At 30.8% G+C, this 21,795-nt stretch overlaps 1 protein-coding gene across 2 annotated transcripts; it reads right to left on the minus strand.

The window, feature by feature from the left end:
* Positions 1-689: 689 nt before the first annotated feature.
* Positions 690-1,857, minus strand: LOC105767490 (protein DETOXIFICATION 27-like). Of its 2 annotated transcripts, none has more exons than XM_052631505.1 (2): positions 1,565-1,857; positions 690-1,392 (listed from the first exon to the last, which is right to left on the minus strand). In XM_052631505.1, exons 1-2 carry the CDS (start codon positions 1,815-1,817, stop codon positions 1,250-1,252), a joined length of 396 nt encoding a protein of 131 aa, XP_052487465.1. In that variant the 5' UTR covers positions 1,818-1,857; the 3' UTR covers positions 690-1,249. The 2 variants fall into 2 exon arrangements, with proteins under 2 accessions (XP_052487465.1, XP_052487466.1); XM_052631506.1 differs by having other exon boundaries at positions 1,497-1,857.
* Positions 1,858-21,795: the final 19,938 nt, after the last annotated feature.

Raw genomic sequence — 21,795 nt, forward strand, 5'->3', positions numbered from 1 at the left:
TACTTTAGTTTCAATAAATTTGTGTATAAAATTTCTTTATTGGAATGTTTGAAAAATGATTTTGGGTTGAAAAGTATGGAAAATTAATGTATTACACAAATGATGAAATAATATGGAAAACAACATAATAATATAAAAATATCTTGAAATTTATATTTATAAATTAAGTAGATTTTATTCCTAAGATTGCAAAATTAACAAATCCTTTGTAATTTGTCTTTTTATTTTAAAAAGGGTAAATTAATCCTCGTACATTAAATTAAGAGTAAAATAATTATTCTGTTAAAATTTTATCCATTTAAATTATTAAAATTGGTCCTAGTATATCAACATGAGGTATATATGGTATGTCACATGTCATTATTCGGTTATTTTATCAATCATATCAATTTTTAACAAGACAAATGGATAAAATTTTAACAAAAAAAGGATTAATTTGTTCTTTGATCTAACGTATAAGGACTAATTTACTCATCTTATATTAAATGGGACAAAATATAATCTAACTCCTAGTATAGAGAGCTCCATAATATTTTACGTGCAAATTATATATTAACATATCAAAAATTTATATAAATATAAAATACGATACATATCCATAAATTCTTAGATCTAATAATAATAGCCAAGTAGTTTCAAATAAATAAATCTTAGAATAAAGAAATGAGATTAATATTCATAAAACTAGATAAAAAGAACAGTAAAGAACTGATGCCGCCTGACTAAGTGACGGCACCCTCTTATTTATTTCAAACCAAAATACAAATTTATTTTAAGAGGATACGAAATAAAACAAAATAATAATAATTTTTTATTAGTGCGGCCCAGGCGGCAACCTATTATTTTTAAAAGGAAAATTGTTTTTTGTACTCTCCTTATGTATATCCATAGGGAACTCCCATAAGCCATAAGCCATTAAATGCTTCCATCGAGTAACCAGTTCATGACAAAGGACACCCACCGAGGACAGTGTAGCCATAGAGCCCCAGAGCTCCAACCCACTATGAAATATCCAACGCCAGTGAAGCACCAATCACACCCCAATCCAACACATTTACGAACACCCAACTCGTCAACACATTCACCCCTAAAGCACAAAACGAGACATAGGCTAACACCCTAGTCTTCAACTGGCTTTGCAAGAACCTTTGTAATGGGAACTGAAACGCAAAGCTAAAGTGCAAAGGTATCAACCAAATCGCCACCACCCCCGACATCTCCCCCACGTCGTCCAGCTGTCCGAATAGCTTTAAAACCGGGGTAGCAAATACGTAAATGGGTAACAACAAAGGAGTAAAACGATCCAAGATCTTTGCATGTAAAGGCCGAACATGTGGTATTGTTTAGCACCAAAAGCTTGTCCACAAAGGGTTTCTAAAGCACTCGCCATCCCTAATTATATTAAAGTGAAAAAAAAAACCTAATGTTAAGAGACAAATATGGTAAAAAGAAAACTAATGGAACAAAAAAGAAAGTCTCATCTAATGAAAATTTACTATGAGGCCAAAGTTGAAGCCAACGATGGCCGTATTGGCTATTGAAATAGCTACAAGTTGAACATCACCAAGGTGACCAGCAAAAGCTTGGGTTATAATGTTCATGGAGTAGAAGCAACAGGAGTTACAGGACTGATGATTGAAGGTCCTACGATGACCCATAGCTTCTTTGTTTCGATCCATAGCCTTGTACTTAAGTCCTTCTTCCCCATCTTCATCTCTCCATTTATTTTCTTCTGGTTTTGATTCTTCATGATTTGAACCTGGTTCTGTTAGTAAAGGTTGATGGTATTCGCCACTGTTCCCATGGATACTATCCATTAGAGACAAAGTTAAAATAATAGACTATGGGCTATCTTAGATTTGCTTGGGACAAAAAAATTTTTAAAAATTAATAATAATAGGGTGCGCCAGGCAAGTTGCCAACCACTAATAAAAAAATATTTTTTCCGATTTATTCCACATTGTAAAAATTTTGTATTTTGGTTTAAAATACAGATGCTGCTAATTGATGAAGTTGCGTCTAAATTTTTTTTTAGAAATAAAGGGGTGTCACCGATTAGTCAGCGGCACCAATTGTTTATTATTGCTTAGTTTCGTGAATATTAATCATCTTATCCTATTTTGGTATTTATTTATTTATTTTATATTATTTATGTAAAAAATACCCTATAGTATCTGAACTTGATTAGAGGTTCAGAAACAAAAACAGCACTAGTAACCCAGAAATACACCAATACCCAGATTAGAGCTGATCTTGGCCTGGCCAGGCTGAGCTTCAATAGAATTTTAGGTCTATTTTTTAGGCCTAGATACGACTTGAAAATGGACCTAAAATTTTGCCTAAATTTTCTCGAATAAAAATGCTAATATCTAAGCCTAGCCCGACCACCCGTATTAAAATTGTTTACATTATTATTCTTATATAATACAAATTTAAAAATATAATACACTAAAAACATTAAAATAAATGTTCCCCAACAAATTTAAAATAAATTTAAAAAATATGTACATACTTAAATAACACTAAAATAGGTGTAATTTAGCAAGCAAATGCCTATAAAATAATAGCAAAATTAACAATAAAACGAGAGTTATACAATATCTAAATAATAACAATAAAATAGTAACAATATAATAACGAAATGACAACAAAACAATGACAAAACAAGAGCAAAACAATGGCAAAATAGAATTAGTTATTTTTTTGCAAATTTAGGCCAGGCAAAAAAAAAAATTACCCAAAACCTAACTCATTTAGAAAACAAGCCTCATTTTTTGCTCAAGCTCATTTTGTGGATCTGTATTTTTACTCAAAATTTCCCACCTTTTATACGAGCCTTTGTGCTGGCCAAATGACCCAACTCATAATCAGATCTAAGACCAAGTGATACTATATATATATATATATAAAACAAACCAACTTTAGCAAATGTAGGTCAGATATTTTAGCACATTATAAGAAAATTTGCCTTTTAAGGCAATGTTTAAAACATAAAGTTTACTATTGAAATTGAAACATATTTAAATAAAAACTATTGTTTTATAAATAAAAGTATCATGAAAATCAATTAAAATATTCAAAAAAGTCAATTTTTTTTAAAAAATTACCTGATTAGGCCTGGCACACGGCCGTGTGGCATCAACAGTCATGTTTTTCAGCATCCGAAATTCACAAAAACTCGGGTTTTCGGTACGTAGAGGAAGTAATTTTGAAGTAAGAGCAACGTAAAATACTCCCGAAGCCTAAAGCGACCATTCAATAACAAAAGACCTTCTAGCGGAAAAAGAATACTCAATTATGCATAGAAAACTATGTCGAAAGTTTCGACACAAGACCTTCAACAACTCCAGACTTACCAACAACATCAACAGTGATTACTCGAGTTATTGCACTGAGGATTGTTGCTTTTGATATCCTCGCCTAAAAAGAAGCCAAAAGGTCCCTTAAAAGAAGGTTTAAACAATTTGAGTTGGAAACAACTCAGACAAAAATGAATGAACTACCGTATAACGGAAGTTCTATGATTAACGAAATAGACAAAATGTGCGGACCAAGCAACAATTGGATGAAGAAAAAAAGGAAAAAAGAACAAAAAGAAATAGATGAAAAAAATAAAGAAGAAAAGGAAAAAAATAGCAATGGAAAGGAAGAGGGAACGCTTAATTAATCTAACCATCGATCAAAATTTCGACATTAACCAAAAACATTACCTAATGCATACGCAGAGACTCAAATACTAGACCAGAAAGTAGACAGATGCTTAGCCAGTTAACCAGCAGGCTCATTCTTGACTGTGAAAAAATAGAACGTCGATAATGACAATGTATCACAAAGAAAAGAGAAAGAAAAATAAAGAACACACAGATTTTTATGTAGAAACCCTTTTGAGAAAAAAAACTACAGGTAAAGGAGAAGATAATTCACTATGTCGAATTCAAATGATTATAAGAGGAGTAGACTATGTCTATTGTAAAACCATATTATAATAGAATGAGTGTAGTAAGGTTGAAACATCTTATTCTAATCAATATCGAATATATGAAGTGTAATAAGGTTGAAAAACCTTATTCTAAAATAAAATAAAAGAAGTGTAGTTCTATATGGATTTTACTTTTATTTTATTTTACCACAATATTTTATTTTAACAAGGATTCGGGTCACTCAATTCTAACAATCTCCACCTTGACACGAATTCTCAATGAATAATTTCTTCACCATGAACTCTCAACGAATAAGTTCTCCACCTCTTCTATGAAACCCTTTAAGGGGTATTTTTCAACAATGAACACCAACCAAGTCTAAACAATGCTCAAACTTGGTTATGGGAAGTGACTTAGTCATCATATCTGCAAGATTTTCATGAGTACTAATTTTGCTCACAATACCACCACGAGTAATAATATCATGAACAAAATGATACCGAACATTAATGTGCTTTGTTCTCTCATGAAACAGTTGATCTTTTTAAGCACTCATTTACAATGAACAACCTTTTTTCCTTTAGGAAGTTTCACAAGAGCTCATGTTTTATTTTTGTTGAGTTATTCCATCTCTTTTTGCATAGTAAATATCTACTTTTCTGAGTCTTCACAGCTAACCGCTTCAGAATAATTAGATAGATCTTCATTTGCATCTATATCTTTAGCCACATTTAAAACATAAGTAACTAGATCAACATCGATATACTTTTTTGAAGGTTTAATCTCTCTTCTAGTTCTGTTTTTGATGATAGAATATTATGGTAAAGAAGTAAATCTATTCTGAATTTCTATTCTGGCTTGAGGAGTCAACTTTGTTTTAGATTCTAGATTAATCTGATGCTCCATCTACTTTTGCTGTTCTTTATTAGAAGAGTCTTTAAGAGATAAGTTAGGTAGCATAACAGTTTGATTAAAAACATCTCTATTAATCACAACTTTTCTATTTTCAAGACACCATAACTTATACACTTTTACACCAGTTTTATAACCAAGAAAAACACATTTAATGGATCTCGGTTCCAATTTTCCATTATCAACATGAGCATATGCAGGACACCTAAAGATCTTTAAATCAGAATAATCAGCAGGATTACCAGACCATACCTCTTGTGGAGTCTTTTTCTCAATGGCACTTAATGAAGACCGGTTGATAAAAAAGCATGCAGTAGAGGCTGCTTCGACTCAAAATGACTTTGGTAAGTTGGTATTCGATAGCTTACATCGAACCTTCTCCATAATTGTTCTGTTCATTCATTCTACAATGTCGTTTTGCTGTGGAGTATGACGAACTATCAAGTATCTCATGATCCCTTTTGACTTGTACAATTCATTAAACTCATCAGAACAGAACTCTAAGCTATTGTCTGTGCGAATGTGTTTTATTTGATTTCCCCTTTATTTTTCAATCATAGTTTTCCAAGACTTAAATGTAGAAAACACATCACTTTTCTACTTTAGGAAAAATGCCCAAACTTTTCTGGAAAAATCATCAATAAGTGTTAGCATATAATTAGCTCCACATTTCAAAGGCACACTAGATGGCCCCACAAATCAGAATGAATATACTTTAACATTCCTTTCATGTTGTGGATTTCTCTGCTGAATCAAACTCTCTTTTGCTTCCCAAAAAGGCAATGCTCACAGAACTTTGGTTTGCAAATTTCTTACCCATCAAGAAGTCTTTTTTTGTTCAATTCTGTCACACTATTCTCATTCATATGCCCTAGGCGCATATGCCAAAGTCTAGTAACATCATCATCTGATAAGGAAGAGGAAGCGATAGTTGCATCACCAATAATCGTAAAACCCTACAAAACATATAACTTGACAGTCTTTCTTTGTCCTTTCATCACAATAAGGGAACCTTTGAAATTCTTCAAAACTCCTCTTTATGTTGTATATTTGTACCCTTTTGAATAAAAAGTACTCAACGAAATCAAATTTCTCTTCAAATATAGAACATGACGCATGTCACTAAGTGTTTTGACAACTCTGTCAAACATCTACTTTTCTTAGTCTGCAGAGCTAACTGCCTCATCTCTTCATCCGTCAATGTCAAAGGCATTTTATCTATCCGTAGCAGAGCATCCTCTAAGTCCATCTGCGCAAGAATTGTCTACATCTTTATCTATCACAACACAAATCTGGTTTTCTAATCCAATAGTGAAATTTCATACCTCAAAGATGTCATTACCATGATTGAGATGAACAACCTGGAAACTCTGATACCAATTTGTGAAAAAATAGAACGTCGATAATGACAATGTATCACAAAGAAAAGAGAAAGAAAACTAAAGAACACACATATTTTTATGCGGAAACCCTTTCAAGAAAAAAAGCACGGGTAGAGGAGAAGATAATTCACTATGCCAAATTCGAATGATTACAAGAGAAGTAAACTATGTCTATTTATAGGCTTGTAAAACCATATTCTAATAGAATGAGTGTAGTAAGGGTGAAACACCTTATTTTAATTAATATAAAATAGATGAAATGTAATAAGGTTGAAAAACCTTATTCTAAAATAAAATAAAAGAAGTGTAGTTTTATATGGATTGTACTTTTATCTTTTTACCATTGTATTTTATTTTAACAAGGATTCGGGTCACTCAATTCTAACAATCTCCACATTGACACGAATTAAATCTAAGTCAGTGGCCCAAGAGTAGAGATTAATTAAAATTAAATTAGAAGAACTTCTAAAGATGCAACTTGAACTCCTGACCTCAACCACATAAACAGAGCACATAACAACAGATACAAAGACTTAATTACTATAGAATCCCACAAATAAACATTCAAATTTTTAGGGCGTTACCCAGCATATGGATTATGTGTAACACCCCTAACCCGTATCCTTCTCCAGAATAGGGTTATAGAGCATTACCGGAGTTTACAAATTAATTTTCAGACATTTCATTTCATCAAGCATTCATATTTATAACCAATCAAAATCAGAACATTTATGAGCTAACATTGACTAATTTAACTTATACAAGTCATTATAACCAGAATCAAATCATCCAAAATTACCGATAGAACCAATGGATAATGTAATATATCTTCAACAAGCTTCCGATAATCATTTCAAAACATCTAACAATTATACATAGTACCAATAATAACTCAATTCCAATAATAAAACACAAATATATAATATTCATTACCAAATAGAATTCACTTTAATTAAAATTATACAAAATATAGTTCATACGAACTTAACAGACTAAATTATGAAATACCAAAATTGGGGCATTTTGGAAAGTTTCTATTTTCTCAATTTCTACCCAATTTTGATCTAAATTAATATTTCATTCAATTTACTAATTTAAATAATAAAACAATTCATTTCATGCAATTTGGTCACTTTTTGACATCTTTACAAATTTACCCTTAAAGTTTCTCATTTGTTCAATTTAGTCCCTAAACCTAAAACATGTAAATTGGTCATTTTAATGAAAACTCATGCTAGTTGAATAATCATATATTTTCCTCCTCCAGACTCCATTCCACATCCTTAATGTATATAACATGCTTATATGTAACATTATCTATAATTTCACCATTTATTCATATATTCATTCTAAATTGTCCACTTGAGTCATAGTCACTAAATTATTTATATCTTGAGCTATAGAACTAAAAATTGAGATCCGTTAATTTTATATGAAACTAGACTCACATATCTTCTTACCATAAAATTTTCAGAAAATTTAGTTCAGCCAATAAGTACAGTTTATTCTTTAAATTCATCCCTGTTCTGCTGTCTGACAGTTCCGACCCTTCTTCACTAAAAATTAATTATTTCCTCGTACAGAATTCGAATGATGTTACCGTTTGTTTCTATTGAAAATAGACTTATTAAGTATTTAAATATATAAATTTAAGTCCATAATTATTTTTCTCAAATTTTTTATGATTTTCCAAATTCAGAACAGGGGAACCCAAATTCATTCTGACCTTGTCTCACAAAATTTATTATATCTCATGATTTACAATTCTGTTACTTATTATATCTCATGATTTACAATTCTGTTACTTACACCGTTTCTTCTATGAGAAACGAGACTCAATAAGCTTCAATTTCATAATTTTTTTATCCTCTAATTCGATTTTCACAATTTATGGTGATTTTTCAAATTTAACCTACTGTTGCTGTCAAAAACTATTTTAATGCAAGATATTGATTACTAAGTTTATAACTCCCTTATTCCCTTTCTCTATAATATTTCCCATCACTTTCACTTATTTCCGTTCACTAATATATCAAGAAAATAAGACTTTATATAAGAAAACTCTACTAGAACATCATTTCTATGCTTTTCAATAATATCAAACTTAAAAACATATTGAAATCTTGATGTTCTTACCTTGTCCTATTGGTTTCAATCTTTAACTTGATTTTCTCTCTCCTCCAGCTTCTATTTCTTTAATCTAACTTGATATTCTAGCTCCCCATAGTCTTCTTGTTATTTTTCTCTCTTGATGGCTATAAAAATTCTTTTGATTTCTAGGTGAAAATAGTAAATTTTTGGAGGAAGGACCAAATTGTAAAGAAAGCAAAACTTTCTTTCTTTCTTTCTCTCATCTTCACGTTGGTGCATGGGAAGATGATGGCTTGGTTCCCTTTTTCATCTTTTTTTCCACATATATATATTTTAAATAATAAAATAATAAAATATCATTAAAATATTAATAAACTAATATTTATTTATTTATTTAATCTAAAATATCTCCAACATCATCATTATCTTCTAGATTACTCTCTCTTCTAAATGACCATTTTGCCCTTCATGATCTTTTAAAATTCCATCCTTGAGTCATCACTTAATTTGGAAAAATTATGATTTAATCCCTCATAATTTTTCACCTATTCAATTAGGTCCCAATTCATCCATTTTCTTTAGTTTCTAGATTATTCCACCCTTAAAATATTTACACTATTGGTCCTTCAAACTTTTCATATTTACACTTTAACCCCTCAAATTTTAAGTATTTACTCTTGGGCAACAAAACTTTTCTCACTTTTGCAATTTAATCCTTTCTTGAATTAATATGTCATAATATACTTTCCAATGTTGACATAACTCAAAGTTACCATTTTATCACTTTATTTCCTTATTTACTATATCGGAATATTATCTTATTTTTTCTTGTAGTAAATTTTTTTGGGGTATTACATTATGAGTCTATATATACACACATATCTACATCTCACATGCTTAAGAAAATAAGAGAAATGAGACTTTGGGTCTAGAAACAAGCGTTTTCTAAAATTTGGCCTATTCCTTTAAGTTTTACATAAATAAAGCTATTCATGTAAATTTTTAATTTTTCGACATTTATTAGTAAACTAGTCAATGTTTTTAATCATGAATATAATTTTGGGTTTATATGAAATATGCAGGGCAAGATAGTAATGTTATTATTATTGTGTATATATATTATATATGCATATCAATGATTTTGAGGATTAATTCATGATTATAGTAGGTGTTCATAACCATTATTCATTGTTACGATGATTTGGTGCAAACTCATGTAAACTATAATCTGAGTTTAAAGAATTTGGTTTTCAAGTTTGATTTTATAATATTTGGTTTTGGCATTTTATGGTTCCAAATATTTGGTCAAATTATGATATGATTTCTGAAATGAATTGTGAGATATACCAACTATTACAAAATTTGGGTTAAGAGTTAGATTTTGGAATTTCAAATTTTAAAATTGAATATAAAACATTAAAAAATTGTATTATATCTTCTTTCACACTTCCTTCAAAACTTAAACAATAAATAATAAATTTTGTAATGACCCATTTTCGGTGAAATCAAAATAGTGGTTTCGAGACCACAAATTCGACATGAAAATATTTATTTTATTAATATTTTAGTGTCTCTGATGAGGTTAGTAGTGTCGTACAAAAATTTTGTTAAGAAATTTTGACGTTTGCATCTTAATTAAGTAAAAAAAAAGGATTAAATCGTAAAAGGTGAAAAAGTGCAGTTCAATTAGATAAAGGCATTAAATTGCTATGAAATTTTAGTTTGAGTGACTTAAATGATAATTAAACCATTTTATGAGTTAATGGACATATATGGACATCATTTTAATGATGTTAAAGGTTTATAATAAAGGTTAATTTAGTAAATAAATACAAATTAAATCAATTAAAAGAAAACTAAATGTCTATCTCCTCCAAGTTCTTTCTCCACCGTAATTTAGAAGAGGAAGAAGCCTTTTTAGGGTTTTTCCATTCGGCCATAGTCTATCCTTGCATGTAAGTGCAATTTTGTCCCGTTTTTAATTATTTCTATGTTTTTGAAGTCATTATAGCTTAATCTTGCTAGCCTAGGGGCTAATACGCAAAATTGTTAAAAGTATAGGGTTTTGCCATGAATTTCCTAGCTTGATATTTGTAGTTTAATGAAATATTATGAATTTTTGTTGATAAATAAACAACTTTTGCAAAGTGATTTTTGTTGAAAATGTCAAATCGAGACTTGATTGTAAAAATAGTAAAAATGTATGGTGAAATTGTGAAATAATGATTTGTATGAATTAATATGTGTTCATGAAGAATTCAGCTAGCTTGGGTTAGGGATGAAACTGCATGAATTTCAATTTACGAGCATAAAGACTAAATTGTAAAAAGTTAAACTGTTAGGGGTACAATTGTAAGTATGCATAAATGTGATTTGTGGATTGAATTGAATAATTGAGTTTGATTGAAACACTTAATTGAATATTATTATTTATTTAGATTAAGATAAATCTCAACCAGATTTAAATTGAGGAAAGGCGAAAGTCACAGATTAACTTGATTGTACTCCTACGCACTAGTTGCCAATGTAAGTTCATAGTAGTTAAACGTATAATTGATTTTCCATATGTATTTTTACCTTATAAATATGTAATTAAATGTTAATGTAAATTATAACCTATTTGTACTTCAGTACCTCTGATTGCACATACGTGCCCTTGTTCGTACTTCCGTATCCTTGATTGCACTTATGTGCCCCTGTTTACATTTTCGTAATTTCAATCAAGTAAAATAAGAATTGTGTTCATTTGATGCTAAGTTTAAAAGATTTACTATGTTCTTACTGAGCTTTGTAAGCTTATAGGTTTTTGTGTATCATTTTGTATATTGTTATTGCTAACCTTTGGACGGATCGAATCTTCAGCTCACACTATCCATCATTGTTGGTAGCTCTTAAACTCTTTAGGGTTGTGGCATGTATATGTGGCTATTTAGTTTGTTTTGGTATAATATGGTGAATTACTAAACTAGGTGATTAGGTACTTTTCTATGTTTGTGAATAGATATCTTTTGGTACAAATAGAATGTTATGAAAGTAAACACTTATGGATTGTTTTGGTTTGTTGATGGAATAAGTTGTTATGTTTGGTTTATAAATATGGTATATTGGATGGTGTGCTTTTGGCACTTTGATGCTTAATGGATTGTTATGGATATGATCAATTTGGTATGTCTGAATTGTGGTTAATTATGAAATGATTAGGTATGTTTTATGTATGTGTTTGAGTTGTCTATATGACGTATTGGTTATATGGATTATTAGCTTATTGTATGGATATTTTTTTTGTAGGTTTTGAGCATGTTTATGAGTTTTGATCATGTGTGCAAAAGTGCCTAAGTTTATGCTTGTGAAGGATAAAAGAAATGACTTGATTTTAGTCATTTTCTTGTCCACACAGCCAAAGACATGGGTGTGTGTCTTAGCCGTGTATGACATACGGCCACGTGAAATGGTCGTGTGTCCCTTATAGGTTTCAAAGGGTGGTAAGTCAGGCAGTTACACAGCTTGGCACATGGGCGTGTTAGGCCATTTTGATAGTTACACGACTTGACACACGGGTGTGTGGCTTGGCCGTGTAGCCCAAGTCAGAGAGATACACGGGCACAAACACAGGCTAGGACACGGCCGTGTGTCCCTACTTTTAATGTCCACACGGCCTGAGACATGAGTCGTGTGAGTTACACAGCCATGTGACCCCTGCAGTATGAAATTTTCTAACTATTTCCATATTCTTTCATATGTCCCCAATTTAGTCCTGAATCATTTTTAAACTATTTTTAAGGCCTCAAGGGTTCAAATAAAGGATGATATGTATGTGTTTGAACAAGTTATGATATGATTTATGAAATGTTTGCAAACAAATTATTTAAGTTGCATATTTACATTAATGCTCTGTAACCTTATTCTGGAGACGGATACAAGTTAGGGGTATTACAAAGTTTACTGATAATATATCGATGAAGTTCAAGGGTTTCAAAATTGGATTGGTAGGCAAACTATAGACCACTAGTTCATGGTTTAACTGGTTCAATCGATCCAATTGATTCAATTGAATAAATTATTAAAAATAAAAATATTTAAAAATAAATAAAATCAATTCAATTGTCAATTTGAGTGAGTCAATTGGTTTAACCAGTTCATGAGTCAACCAATTTGACCTTTTATTCCAAACTAGTATCTCGAACGATTCCCAATCCGATCGATTTGACCAGTCAATCCGATTTGGTTCTTAAAACAATAACAAAACTTCATGTGTTTAATTTAATACATTATAAATATGCTAAATTTTCATTTATATGATAATTTTCACAATTTTAATTTATAAACCCTAGACTTTTAATTAAAATCTAAGTAAGTACAAAAAAATTTATATGATTGAACTAATTAGGCCACCAGTTTGCTAGTCCAATCGGTTTAATCAGTTTGACCGATACGATCGGTTCGACCAATCTACCTGATTCTATTAAATAAATCATTAAAAAATCATAAATATAAAAATATAAAAAATATTATTTTAGTTCAACCGGTTCAACTGCATAACCAATCGGTTAGTATTGATTCCTGGGACAGCTCGTTTAATGACTTTCGTCAAACAAGTACTTTGGCTGATTCCCAATTCGATTGGCCAAACTAATCTTGTTCAAACAATAATGTTCAAAATCCTCCTAAATAATTAAATCTTAAAGAAAAAACATTTTTAAAACTTAAAATTAGTTGAAATCCAAATCAATAAATTTAAATCAATTCAAAATTTTAAATTTCAAATATTTTTATTACCAAATAAAATATTTAAAAATAATGAAATCATAAATTTCGAACTTAGAAATTGATATTTCAATTCTCAAACAATAGCTAATAGTTTGGACGGGTTTGCAGCACTCACAAAATCATTTAATACTTAGTAACACAAGAATGCACCTTAATTGCTCTTTTTTTTTTAACCATGTTTTTGGTTGTTTACAAATAATTTTGCATAAAGAAAAAAAATCATATTATAGCATAACCAATAGTATTATTCTAAATTAGAAAATCTTATTATAAGTGCATACGTGTAAAAATTACAAATTTAGAATATAGATATATGTTTAAAATATCATTTAATAATAAATAATGAAACTTATGGTTTGAAACTAATTAATCATAACAACACATGAAATATATATGATACTAAAATTAAAAATAAATTAAATTATGAGTAAAATGAAATTAACCACATACATACATCAGATAAATCATAATTAATTTTAAATTAATTACACATTGAACTGGAAAAGAAAAACCGTTCATATCCTTTTTCTTTTAGTTTTCTTTTCCATTTTGATTGAAAAAAAAATTTATTCTCATCCTAGTTAGACATCTAAATTGGCATTTAAAACTCATTTAGACCGCCACGTAGAATTGCTTTTAGGGAGGTAACGGAGCTTAACGGCAGAATGAGTACTACTTCGTAACAAAACGATAACATAAGTAACTAGAATGTAACATTTCAAACATAAGTGACTAAAATGTAATATGAGGAAAACAAAAGTGACTATTTTTGTCGTTTATCGTATTATTAATTTTTATTTAAAATTTAATTTAATTAGAATTAAATTAAAATATAATTTTTTAGCAAAATTTGATTAATAACTTATCCCTACTAATTATTTGATTGTTAAAATTCAAACTATTTATGCAAAGTTTTATTTTTATCCTAATAATTATTTTTGATGTGTGTAGTTAACGTTGAAAACCTTAATTTTCCTGTTAATTACTTTACTATGATTTCAGTCGTGAATATGTTATTTTGAATTTTACGTCATCAGTCAATCAGACTTTATAATTTAGTTGTCAAAATTCAAATTATTTATACCAAGTTTATATTTTAAAACACACATAAGTTATTACTTCTTGATCATAGGTCAGATTGATGTAAAATTTTAAGTTCGAGCTCGGCTCAGAAAATGAGTTTAAAATTTTACTCAAGCCCAACCTAAATTAATAATGCTAAAATTGAGCTCGACCGGGTCTTCCCATATTGATTTTTTTTAGATTTTTTATATAAAAACAAATTTTAAAAATATAATATATCAAATGTAAACACCCTATACCTGACCTAGACATTACGGTCAAATCATGGAGATTACATCTAACGAATGGAAAATTCAATTGAACAACTCTTTTTTGAAAACACAATGATTCTCCTAAATCGTAGCTTAATTGTGTTACTAACATCAAAAGCAATTTACATGAAAACATTTGCGTGCTAACAAAAAAAAAACATTTTGAGAGAATTTCAGTTAATCTTACAGTGAAAAACCTTATAGTTTTTTATATATAAAATCGTGGTTCATTTTTAATTATCATAGGTTAAGCGTTTTTAATGACTAAAGCCTTTGCTTAGTAAATATCAAAATAGTCCTAACTAAACAAAAATAAAAATGTTCAAAACGAAATAAAAACCCAAAACAGTCAAAAAAATGTCCATAATAACAAATAAAAAGTCCAAAGTGTTTAAACTAAAATGTGTAATTCGAGCTCCAGAGTCGCCATCTAATCCTAAGTCGAAAGATCACCTGAAACAAAGAAAAACATAGGCGTGGGCTTTAAGCCCAATGTGTGATTTGGCCCATAATTTCAATAATTTCAATACAAGCAATCATCAATTTGTTTCATAGCATATCAGGCTTCATAACTAGACATATTTTATCATATCATATCATATCATATCATATCATATCATATCATATCATATCATGTCCTACTCCCATCCGCTACATATTGTCTCCGTCCAGCCAATCATACCATATAAGACTACTAGAGTCCATCTATTTAGTCACTTCAATAGGTAGCAATGTGCCACTTATATAATTGCAGTTGAGCTGCTATACATAAATTTGTGGTCTAGCCGCCACAATTATAGTATAAACTATCATATAATGTAACACCCCAAACTCGGCCTAGACGTTATGGTCAAATCTGGCGTGTCACATTGAAGTGTCTTTCGAAAAGTAGACTTGTTGGTAACAATTCGTTTCTAAGTTTAAAACCCCTTTATTAGTGTTTAACAAAACATCTAGTCAAACGTTTACCTTGTTATCTACTTTAGTTATAATGGGTTGATTTTAAATCGCGGCAACTTTTGAAAACTCTGATCATTTAAATTTAGTATCTTTGAAAATAGTAATTATTTTGAAAATTCGTCTTCTCTTAACCTAGTAGTTTAAGGTAAATAAGCAAAAGCCCAATTAGAAATTCAAACAAACTTAAAGGCCTTATTACAAAAACCAACCCAACATATAATTTAAATTTAAAATAAAAGCAACTGTAAACAGCAGCAGTTGTGTGGCCACCTCCGAGTCCCTCGCAGCACTGAATCGCCTATAGCTGAGGATTACCTGCACAGTTAAAAGGAGAGAGTGAGTTTACAAAACTCAGTGTGTAATCCTCTACCAAACAGTCAGTATACAACATGCAGTAACAAACTGAGCTTGAGCCCTATTCAGTAACAGTACAGTGAGGGCCTTAGCCAAATACAGTAACAGTGTGGGCCTTAGCCCAATACTGTATCAGTACAATGTAATAATACAAATCATCCCAATCCAGTCAACATACCACTCCGTACCACCAACACACCATGTGGGGATAAAATTGACCCACCCAGCCAACACACCAATATCGCAAAGAAATTGCGAGTAGCATCGCAAAGAAAGTCGCTAGTAATGATATTGAAGCAAAGTCGCGATATGATAAGATCGCAAAGAAAGTTGCCGATAAAGATACTCCCTCCATTGCAGTATCCCAACCCCATGCAATATGTCATGTCATAAATCATACGTGTATGCAAAATATCGTATTCAATCATAGTCATACATATCATATAGCAAATCGGTCATACATACATAAGGCCATAACAGTCATTTTGACTCTTAGGGGTATAACAGTCATTTTACCCTATGGGGGTATTTCGATCATTGTACCCTATGGGGGTATTTCAGACATTTTACCCTATGGGGTATTTTAGTCATTTTACCCTATAGGGGTATTTCGATCATTTACCCAGAAATGGCAAGTTGGGCTTAACACTCGAGCGATCGCACGCCTGTGTGGTCTCAAACGTCGTATTTATGGCTTTTTGGTTTCTGCCGTTCTACAGTTACAGTAGGGTGTTTACACACATATTTATGAGAAGAGCGCAAATCTCCACGTACACCAACCTATATTCAAACATAACCTAAGTCAGTCCTTTAAACACTAGGGTAAAACACCCTCTTATTAACAATTAATCCAAAACACCATCCTTACCTTGCTTGAAAGAGGGCGACTTTACTCCTCCAAGACCGCCAACCAAAAGTGGTCACACACTTATCGATTATCTGCACCACAGACAGTGATCTTAATAACTAAGTTAGGCTATATAAGTGGCCAAGAAGGGTATTCGGTTTTAAGAAAAAGAATAGAAGAGAATTGATTTAAACAAAAAGTGACAAGTATCAATACTTTACCGATAATCAAAAACACTTACAGCACTGGGACAGCAAAAGCAACGAGGAGAAGATCGGCGCAGAGAGTGATAGAACAGAAGGGTGATATTCGACTGAACCACACTCAATAAAAGAAGATAGCTCATGGTCAAAAGGAAAATAATGGAAGGTAGAAATCAAAAACAGAAAGAGAAAAATATTCGGTTAAAGAAGAAAAGAAAAAGAGAAAGGAGATTCGACCAACAGAGAAGAGAAGAGGGGAAAAGAGAATGAAAGATTCGGCAACAAGAGGAGAGGGAAAGAGAGAAGAGCATTCGGCAAGCAGAGAATATGAGAAGGAAAAAGTAGAAAAGGAAAGCGAACAAACCCGAAAGGTATTTTAAAACTTGGCAAAATTCAGTACCAATAACTAATAGATGAAACACGAAACTGACCGAAACCAAAATAGACAGAAGAAAAACAACCTCAAACATCGATTACCTCAATGGCTAATGACCAAATTCGGCACAAGCATACCCCTAGCCGAATTCTCAAGCTAGAGTTTCCCCAAACGGCACAACTCTCCTCTCAAATAACTCCTTGATTTTCTCCTCGTATCTATCCCCTTATCCCTCATTGAATCACTCCACTGATTTCTCCTCAACTCCTCCAACAAGCCATTCAAATTCCATTCAAACTCCCTTTAGCTGTGTTTCAGTCCAACTCCGCTACCTACACAGCTCAAGCAGCAAAATAAACACTCCATTGCATAACTCAGGACTTGAACCTCAGACCTCACAGTCACACAACACGCCACATTGCCACCAGACTACAAGCTCTTTTTGTGTCATAAAACAAACACTAATATTTATAAGGACTAAATGCCAATGTCCAGATTCATTTAAGAGTAAAACTAAAAATTCTGCAAAAACCAAGACTTGAACCCAAGCTTCTCAAACACTCCCATACACACCCAAATCACTTAGCCATTAAAGCAAACAAGCAATTTGCGTCAAATTATGCAAAAATCAAAGACTTAGATTTTTGGGGCGTTACATATAACACTTCTTCCATTATATCATAACCCACCTCGAAACACAAACAAATCATAATCGTATAACATACTTAAATATATATATATATATCATAACTCAATGGCATGCATACTTACATATTGTCATACAAATCCTTACATAGCACATGGTTAAATGGAACATTTCCTACTTAACATACCTCCTAAACTTATCTGTATACTTTTACGTACTGATATTTAGGCTTTTCTGGCCCCATACGATGCCTACGGACCCAGATTTTGAGTCCCTCAAACTACCCCTAATTGGGCCCTAAAATTGGGCAAAAAGGCCTACGCAACCCAAAAAGCTAGCTCGTGTGGTCTATACGGCCTACCACACGATCTGCAAAGTTTTACACGGACGTGTGCTCCACACAACCAAGCCACATAGGCTGTAAGATTTCATATGGCCATGTGGTGCACAAGATTTACCACACGGCCTAGCCTATGATTATGTGGCACTAGCCAATTTCGATGAACAGCCCCTATTTTACGAATTTAACGAGTTTCAATTCAATTTTTTGGTTATTTTCACACACCTGATTACGTAGTCAACTAACTTCAATAACGGGAACTCACAAACCTACAATTACGCAACAGTCGTACCAACAATATGTCAAAAAACATCACCTTAATACAACAAAATTATAGCCCTTAAAATGACATTTGAGTCCTTACCACTTGGAAAATAGCGACTAAAATAGAACTTAATCCATTGAAGGGATTGGATTATCGGTTCCTTTGCCTAATCAACACAAGAACATTTATCACCTTAAGCAAAAAAAAAATTGAATCAAAATAACAGAAAAAAAAGGTACAAGAGGGAGAGGGAACAAACGGTTCTAGGAAAAGAGGAATATAAGGATTTGATAGACTTAAAATAAAATAAAATAAAATAAAAATAGCAAGTTTTAATTAATCCAAACCCCACACTTCAGATTTAATAGAGTTTAACTAAACTTTAACACCTACGAGAAGCCCAAGCAAAAAGTAAAATGTAATCAAACACTTAACCATTAAACCACTAAACCCATCATTATTATAACCCAACAAAGAAATTGATTTAAGCCCTAAGGTTCAAACTTAACTTAAAGTAAAAATAATAATAATAGAAAATCTCAAAACTAGATAATTGAACTCAGGACCTAAAACAAACTTTTAAGACAGTTAACCAACGCTCCAAATCAAATTACTTAACCAACCTACACATTCAAAAACCCAAAATTTGGGGCATTACATCAAATGTACATATATTTAATTACGTAATGATATTTAAGCTTTTCTGGCCCTATACGATACCTACGGACCTAGATTTCAAGTCCCTCAAATTGCCTAAAATTGGGCAAAAAGGTCCATGCAGCCCAAAAAGCTAACTCATAAGGTCCATACGGCCTACCACATGGTCTGGAAGATTTTACACGGACGTGTGCTCCACGCCAAGCCACATGGGCTGCAAGGTTTCACACGGCCATGTGGTGCACATGGTTTACCACACGGCCTGACATATGATCATGTGGCGCTAGCCAATTTCGAGGAACAGCCTCTATTTTGCAAATTTAACGAGTTTCGATTCAATTTTTTGGTTGTTTTCACACACCTGATTACGTAGTCAACTAACTTCAATAACGGGAACTCACAAACCTACAATTACGCAACAATCATACCAACAATATGTCAAAAAACATCACCTTAATACAACAAAATTATAGCCCCCAAAATGACATTTGAGTCCTTACCACTTGGAAAATAGCGACTAAAATAAAACCTAATCCATTGAAGGGATTGGATTATCGGTTCCTTTGCCTAATCAACACAAGAACATTTATCACCTTAAGCAAAGAACAATTGAATCAAAATAACAGAAAAAAAAAGGTGCAAGAGGGAGAGGGAACAAACGGTTCTAGGAAAATAGGAATAGAAGGATTTGATAGACCTAAATTAAAAAAAATAAAATAAAAATAACAAGTCTTAATTAATCCAAACCCCACACTTCAGATTTAATAGAGTTTAACTAAACTTTAACACCCACGAGAAGCCCAAGCAAAAAGTAAAATGTAATCAAACACTTAACCATTAAACCACTAAACTCATCATTATTATAACCAAACAAAGAAATTGATTTAAGCCCTAAGGTTCAAACTTAACTTAAAGTAAAATAATAATAATAATAGGAAACCTCAAAACTAGATAATTGAACTCAGAACCTAAAACAAACTTTTAAGACATTTAATCAACATACCAAATCAAATTACTTAACCAACCTACACATTCAAAACCCAAAATTTGGGGCATTACATCAAAAGTACTAAAATATTAAAATAAATGTTTCCCAACAAATTGAGAATACATTGAAAAAGTCTTTATACTTAAATAACATTAAAAATAACATTGAGATAGTTGCAACTTAGCAAGTAAGTTCCTCCAAAATAGTAGCAAAATTAACAATAAAACAAAATTATACAACATTCAAATAATAACAACAAAATAGTAGTAATAAAATAGTAAAATGACAACAAAACAACAATGAAATGGCAACAAAACAATATATTTGGTCAGTCAGACTTAGATCAAAATTTATTAAATATATAATTTTTATTATATGATATAATTAGTGACTCAATAGTTACTTATGAAAACGCCCAATTGAATCTAATTCACAACCTCTTCCAATTTTTCATTCCCAGAAAATTGAATTTTGTTTCTAAATTCCCCTCAAAATCATAATGATAGATTTTTTTCATAATAACTTTTTTTTAGCTCCTCTTCAAATTACTTAAAAATGGATGGAAAAATTAATGTTGGTTAATTTTGTTCATATAGTACCTACGTATATATCACGTAAGCAATTAATTAATATTTTAAGTTAAAATATTAAAATATGTTTTTATGTTTTATAATTTTAATACTTTTTATTTTTTAATATATAATAAAATAATTAATTGCTAACGTGGCATTCATGTGGCAATCTACGTGTATGTCATGTCAAGAAAGTTAATAAAATGTTTTTTTCATCTATTTTAGTGTGATTTGATAAACAATACAAATTTATTAACTAAAAATATGAAAATCAAAATGAAAATGAAAATAATTTTTGTTTAGGTTATTGAATCAAATAAATAAATTATATATATAGACATATATACACACACATTTGCATATAGTACTATGTGTTATTTAGCTGTTAGTGGAACATGTCTCAAAATTAGTAGTGGGCAGTTTATGGTTTACAGATAAACATGCAACATCTATGTTTCTACATTGCTACAAAATAACACGATAATGAAACCAAAATTAACGTTGTACACAAATGACGAAATAATATGGAAAAGTAACTGTGACTTGATGAAATAATAACAACATAATAATACACAAACATTTTGAAATTTATACCTACAAGCTCTCTATTAAAAGTTTAATTGTATTTTATTTTTATTTAAAATGAGTAAATTAATCTCCATACGTTAAATTAAAGAGTAACATGATTATTCTATTAAAATTTTATCTATTTCTATTATTAAAAACTAGTCTCAAGACGTCAAGATGAGAAATATATGACATGCCAAATGTCACAATTTGATTATTTTGTCAACTATGTCAATTTTAACAGTACAAATGGATAATTTTTTAATAAACATTATCAATTTACTCTTTAATCGACATATAAGGACTACTTTACCCTTTTATTTTTAAGTAGAGAGGACAAAATACAATTTGACTCTTAATACGAAATCTTCATAGTACTTTTACTCTATAAATTATATATTAACGTGTAAATATTTCATATAAATATGAAAATAGGATACACATACATGAATTGTTAGATCTAATAATAAAAGCAAGTAGTTTAAAAGGTATTTATTTTCCTTTCCATTTTAAGTAATTTTTGTGTTTCCAAATGATTGATGCATATCTACTAATAATAATCTATGATTAACATGTTAAGGTATATCTAAGATACGAGTGTCATATATAAATAC

This window comes from Gossypium raimondii, chromosome 5, assembly GCF_025698545.1.
Source record: "Gossypium raimondii isolate GPD5lz chromosome 5, ASM2569854v1, whole genome shotgun sequence".
Classification (NCBI taxonomy): Eukaryota; Viridiplantae; Streptophyta; class Magnoliopsida; order Malvales; family Malvaceae; genus Gossypium; species Gossypium raimondii.

Bases quoted from the DNA above. Each gene is read 5' to 3' on its own strand.
- LOC105767490 (XM_052631505.1), bottom strand. From the start codon at position 1,817: ATGGATAGTATCCATGGGAACAGTGGCGAATACCATCAACCTTTACTA. The intron at 1,393-1,564 runs GTGATGTTCAAC...TAATATAATTAG, and splicing joins AGCTTTTGCTGGTCACCTTG to GGATGGCGAGTGCTTTAGAA.